At 45.2% G+C, this 6,480-nt stretch overlaps 1 protein-coding gene across 3 annotated transcripts in view; it reads left to right on the top strand.

Annotated features, from left to right (window-relative positions):
- Window positions 1-571: 571 nt before the first annotated feature.
- LOC115179825 (sodium-driven chloride bicarbonate exchanger) overlaps window positions 572-6,480 on the top strand; it is a 35,461-nt gene continuing 29,552 nt past the window's right edge. For 2 of the 3 annotated variants that reach the window (XM_029741640.1, XM_029741641.1), the window contains exons 1-2: window positions 572-920; window positions 2,826-2,882. In XM_029741640.1, coding sequence (XP_029597500.1) covers window positions 873-920; window positions 2,826-2,882 — 105 coding nt within the window. In that variant the 5' untranslated portion in view covers window positions 572-872. Of the gene's footprint in view, window positions 921-2,825; window positions 2,883-4,208; window positions 4,471-6,480 lie in introns of those variants that run through there. The other variant, XM_029741642.1, reaches the window with a different exon arrangement.

The raw sequence follows: 6,480 nt of genomic DNA, 5'->3' as shown, positions 1-6,480 counted from the left end.
TTGATTTGACGCATCATCCAATTGAACACTAGGTGGCACCAATGTAACGTTTTTCAATGGATTTCAGTCAACGACTTCACAAATGGGTGAATGAATCAATGTGCTGTATGGGCCATGATAGAAATGGTTCATGGTTATCTGCATGTATTTTACAATATTGTGAAGTACGCCATTTGATTACGGTCCCAATTTTCCCTCGTCGATTGCAATAGAGCAAATGAATTACTGTATAGGCTAATTTCATGGGTCAGGCATCAATCCAAGGATCCTTCCGTAACCACATAATACGGACAGAACCAAAATAGGCAACATTAAAATATGGTAGCCTACGTGTTTTTTTGTGTGGTTAATTTGGATTACAATAGGACCATGGTAGCGTATAATAGCCTACCTAATTCAATATTGTCCCAAATTAATAGAAATATCTGTCAACATAGCTACTAGAGCCTACCTCTGTTTTATCCTGAGCTTCTCCGGTGTTGTGCGCTCACATCCTGTTCTATTGAGTGCAACATGTCCTGAAACAATATTCTGTGGATCATTTTTAAGAATAGGTCGACATGTGCGCAATCTTGGGGCAACGCGCGCCACTGTAGACGAGATCTATATCCTGCTGCGCTTCATTGCCTCACGTGTACTCCACCTCTTCATGGAGCGCAAATTGCACTCTCCAAGCTTGAGCGCGTGAATGGGAAATCGCTACCCCATGCCTAAATTATGTAGGACTGGACGAGGAGGATGCTTACCTTAATTTGAGAAAATCGGCCCAGTTTATATAAGGGTTCATTCACCCTGATATTGCCCGGCAACACTAGATAGAAGAATACAGTAGGAGCGTATCAAGTCTACAGAGAAAGCGAGGCAAGGAAAATATGGACATAACGGACCAAGGAGCACAAATGGAGCCGCTACTACCCTTGGTAAGGATGTCCCATAGGCAACCTACAATAGGCAACCATTGTGTTCTCACTGAACATGGATTTCATATCGTTGATGTCTTGATGTGGGTATTGAACACACCAGCGTAGATCAGCCTGTGTGTGCAATACATTTGAAATAAATCATAGATAGTCCATGTATGTTATTACATCGGTTATTTTATAGCATTAGAAAATGACACAACTGTAGTAGGCCTAATATAGGTAAGTAGGTTATAACCTAGTTTTATAGACCGGTTTGCCAAGACTACTGTTTTATCGAAAATATCGAGACATTGTCATTTTTGTGATGATTTCTTCATTCTGGACCATCCTGGATCATTTGTGTGCTGGACCAATAGACCTACAGTAATATTGTCATCACAGTGGGCTGATAAAACTCCACAGTGTTGATGTTTCTATTGCATAGTGTACTACATCAAGTACCTATAGAATACTGTAATTAACCGGATTTAGAAAGACATGGTCGTATTTATTTACCAATTACTAATGCCTCATTTTCTTTATATCACTAATTTCTCCTCTAATGCCATAGCTGACACATTTTGTTATTGATAAAGGATGACGTAGGCCCACGTCTTGTTGAGTATGCAATTGATGTGTCTGTGGTATGCACCTACTGACAGTGGAGGCTGGTGAGGGGAGGACGGCTCATACTAATGGCTGGAACGGAGCAAATGGAATGGCGTCAAACCGTGTGTTTGATGTATTTGATACCATTCCACTTATTCATCTCCAGCCATTACCACGAGCCCGTCCTCCCCAATTAAAGTTCCACCAACCTCCTGTGCCTACTGCTCTCCCAGTTGAATTGGTCCCCTGCTGGATTACTTTACGGTGTAGCTGATTAGAATGACTGTCATCTTGTGAACGTTCATCCGGACTCAGACACATCCCAACTGATCACCAAATACTTCATAGAGGCACTATGGTGAAGTCCTACTCAGTCTGTCTGCCAATCAGTGATTATGATGTGAAGGAAATAAGGAAAAGAAGCCATTTAAGAGCATTGGGACAGAGCCAGGTCCTACAGTAGTTTACTACTAGACAGTAGATATCGGCTCATCTGATATCTGATTGGACCCATTAGGATCTATAGGTGGATTATTAAGGAAAGCCACAGACAGACACCACTCATCAATGAGAACCAGAGTTTTTTTCTCTCTCTCTCTCACCCTATAGGACATACTCTTTCTATGGTCAATCCACGGGTTTAGACAAGCTGGATGAACCGTAATCTATACATGTTGAATAGAGACCACACTCAGTGGTGTCCAAAGACTGTGTCTGTTTCAGCGGTCAGGTCCTGTTTAGCATTCCGGTGATGGCATGTTGAGAAATGGCCGCTGTGCCGGATTCTCGCCTCAAAGCCAGGGAGAGGAGAAATATGGCTTTTGTTCAAACGCTGTTGAAAACATTGTTTCCCTTTATGCATAGGTCATTATAAAAAGAAAAAGAAACATGACATTGAAAAATGACATTGATAAAACAGGTCGTCTGTGCGAGCCTAGTTAACCAGTGCTGTGGATTGACCACAGGTTGAATATAACATGGGATGCTTTTGGTCGCTGACTCACAATGCAGAGTGCAGTGCCGTGTCATCATAACTATTGGCTGCCTAGCTGCAGTGTGTGTCCTGAATCCCAATGCGTTGCTAAAGGTTGTGTGTGGGTATGTGAGGTGATAGTAGGAGTGAGTATTCTGTGGAAATCCTCAGTGTATGACAAACAAAAATGGCATGTAACTTGTATTAGAAACCAGGGGACCGGCAGTGATTGCATAGCACTCAATGACTTCCAGTGTGAAGATGCGTAGCTAAACAAGACTGGATTATGCATGTAAACAATGTCCAGTGGATTGATGTTATACTGACCTTGTTATTTACAGGAACCAGGCCCCCAGAGCCCCCAGAGCCCTCAGGTACCTCAAGGAGACACGAATGTGGTGAGTACTTCTGCTTTCATACCAAGCCAAGCATGCAGGATAAGTCCTACTACTTTTACTCAGTGATACATGAGTCCTTTTGATTTCAACTACAGATAAAGCCCCTTCATGCAGCAAATGTGTAGGTATCCATGAATATGAATATCACTGAACATCCATCTGGCAAGCTTTCAAAGACCCGAGTCAGACTTGAGATAAGAGCTCCCAACCAAGACTTTCACAGAAATCATTCATTGATGTCAATGGGAGACTTCAGCAAAAACCTGAGTCGAGCGCACAGATTCCGCATCAGAAATATCTATGCTGTCATGTATTGGGTAGAGAGAGGGTGTTGGGAGTTAGGGCTGGAGACAGGAGATGGAGAGTGTGTGATGTACTAAAGATGGGTCTGAATGTTGAGTCCTAAACCTGGGCACAGTGGTCTTCTGACTGGAGTGGATCTAGTGTGGACAGACGGGGGAGGCCTGTAGAGCAGAGTGGGTATAGCAGGCAGAGCTAGGCCTGTTCTCTTGGACATAATGTTCTTGGATCAGTGGGACATCTCTGTCTGACTGGGTGATCCGACTGTGCAGAGCCAGCCCCGCTGTAGCGAGCTAAGTGCCTAGACCGACTGTGTGCCTTTTGGATGTTTAATTATAGCAGAGAGAGGGGGGGAGGAAGAGAGAGAGGGGGAGGAAGAGAGAGAGAGAGGGGGAGGGGGAGAGAAGACACAGCTAAGAGAGATGCTAGTGCCTTTCCTTCACATTTCTGATAGTTTCCCCAAAAATCCTATTTATCATCCATGCCTAAATTGTTATTGATCCAGTACTACTACCACTCAGAACGTGTGTCATTAGGTAGTGTAGCAGAAGAATCGTTTGAAACGCCGGATCCGTTTCCAGTACATCATGTTTCTGCCACAGTGTTCCGCTGACGATGCAGCACAGACAGAGTACAGTAGTGTCATAGGCAGGACACACACACACACACACACACACACACACACACACACACACGCACAGAGGATGACTGCAGAGTAGAACCGCCTCATAGCATGTCCCTGTGGAGTTGGGATGGATCAGATGTGGCAGGTGCAGCGGTGAGGAGTCCTAGGGCTTTTCTCTTCAAACCCCACAGAAGAAGGGTCTGTGTGTGTGTGTGTGTGTGTGTGTGTGTTTTGCTTACCGTGACTTAGCTACAAGCTTCTCTTAGATAAGAGGGCCACAACACCACACAGCCCATCATCGGTGATGTCAGCAGCTCGCTAATCTCACAGGGGATTGGTGGACGGATGCTTGTCAGAAAACATCGGAGCCCGTCTGGATCAGAGCTGGGCAGTCTGAGCGCTTGTTTGTGTTGCGAAGCTGCTGTCAGGGGGAGGCTGGCTGGCATGGGGAAGAGGAACCGGTGAGAAGAGCCTGGCTCGACCTTACTGCCAATACCTCCAGCCGACAAACACAGATTCTGTCCGGGGCTTGAATTCTGAGCTCCCATCTGCGGTCTCTCGACCACTGTAAATCCAAGGGGAAATCTCAGGCATCCTTGCCCACACTGACGCGCCATGTTATCGGGGAGCTTGGACCCCAACTCCAATGGATTTAACTGCCAGGTACGCCTCTGGGTTTAGCCTGTGCCACCTGAGGGAGGTTGGCACATAGGGGGTGACATAAAGAATGGGATGGAAATGCTGGTGATGTTCAGGTGGCCTAAACTATTGGTTGTTGCATCACAACATTGTTTGTGTTCATGTATGAATATATCCTGATTGGAGTTTTAGCTCGTATTTGGGTTTATGAAAATATACCACTGCAGACTTATCAGACACACATTCACGTCATAATTTCTCAACAGTGACATTGGACAGAAACACTATACAACATTATTGATGGATAGCAAACAGGCCATTTGACGCTTTCCTGAACACTTTGGCGGATGAACATTGAAGTCACTACAGGGCAGAGTGAATGGCCTCCAGTTCAGTATTATAGTGTTGGTTAATGCGATGCCTGATCACTGCTGTTGTTCTGCAGTAGAGGCTAGCTGTGCTGCTGATCTCCCTGCATAGGAAAAGGTTCTGAGGAGCTACTGACAGATGGGACTCGAGCACTCTCATTTTGCGAGTGGGGGGGAGATCAAGCTAGAGATTATGCCCACTGTCATGAACCCGATTGATCTTTGAGAGAAGCCAGAGGAAACCAAATGACCTGAACTGTTTGTCTCTGTCTTTGTCTTTGTCCGTTTACGGCTACTTCAGAAGAACTGCTGTTTGTTGATGTCTTTTAGGCTTTGGATTAAACTGTGTTGATGTCACAAAGTGAATAGGAAGCCTGTGATAGAGAGGTATGGCTTCGAGAAGCTCTGCTGGGATGCTGATGCTGAGCATACTGCCATTGCCACGGTAACCACGGCCATCTGTAGGGATCAGATGCGTGACGACGTCTGCCCTTATCCAATCCCATGGCTCTGGTGTAAGGGGCTCCGCCCATGCTAATCCACTAGCTGTAGCTATATAGAATCCCCCCGGCTTGAAATACATGTGCAGTACTTTCATCCACATTAGACTGATCTACAGTCAGTAATCCTCTATCCCGTAGATGAGGCTTTGTGAAAAGTCACATGCTATATGATTCTGATCCGTATAGGTGTTGTTGGTCCAAATAATAAGTAGAGATGTTCTTTAATGTATACCTCATGGCCTAGATATCCTATGAAGGTAAACGTTGATCATCTCTGCAGGTTCCGTGCGTCACAGAACTCCCTGAGAGACATATGAGGAATGTGGAAATTGGGTCACAAGGCTGTGTGTCCTGGAAGGCTGTATTGTAACCGAAACGGCTTCCTGGAAACGGCTCGTGTGAAAGCTCCGGGTTGAAGTTTCCCCTAGGTACAGATTTAGGATCAGCGTCCCCTCCCCCGATCCTAACCTTAACCATTAGCGGGGGAAAAGCATAGCTGACCCCAGGTCAGCGTCGAGGGGCAACTTCACCCTACACCCGTGTGAACAGATAGGTCTGTGATTTTTACTGGCAAAGATATGGGTACATAACCCAGGCACACCTTTCGGTCAACATTAGGAGACATCCTCTGTGTTTATTGTTTCTTAATGAGTTCCATAATAGTTCCCCCTGAAAGATAACATCAGCAGACCACCTCCTCTAGTGAAGCAGTCTATCATAATGTTCACTCTGCCAGAGGTCGACCTGAAGTCCCAGGATGTCATTTTGATTTGTAGGTGGTTTACATTTTAAACAAAGACTTTGTTCACAACTCGGATGTGCAATCCTGGCCCTAGGGTTCCAGACTGTGTGTTAGCAGGCCTTTGTTCCAGCCCTGCATTTAACACTTCTGATTCAACTGGTTACAGTTAGTGCATTATCAAACTAGTTCTTGTTCGAACTCAAGAAAAACAATGTATTTCCTGTGCTGAAAATCACCATCTCCTTGAATACGGTAATTCGAAAATAAAGGCTCAAGGAAAAGGAAATCTCAAGCGAGGTTCTAGAATGGTTCTCGAAGAAAGGAATGACGTCCAACAGCGTGTGTGGGAGGTAAAGATGAGAAAGGAAGTCATTTTAAGCTGCCAGTCATTTTAGGGGAACTGGAAGTGTTGAATGCAGTT

The sequence above is a fragment of the Salmo trutta genome, chromosome 39 (genome assembly GCF_901001165.1).
Source record: "Salmo trutta chromosome 39, fSalTru1.1, whole genome shotgun sequence".
NCBI lineage: Eukaryota > Metazoa > Chordata > Actinopteri > Salmoniformes > Salmonidae > Salmo > Salmo trutta.
This window is presented reverse-complemented; position numbering and strand designations above follow the sequence as displayed.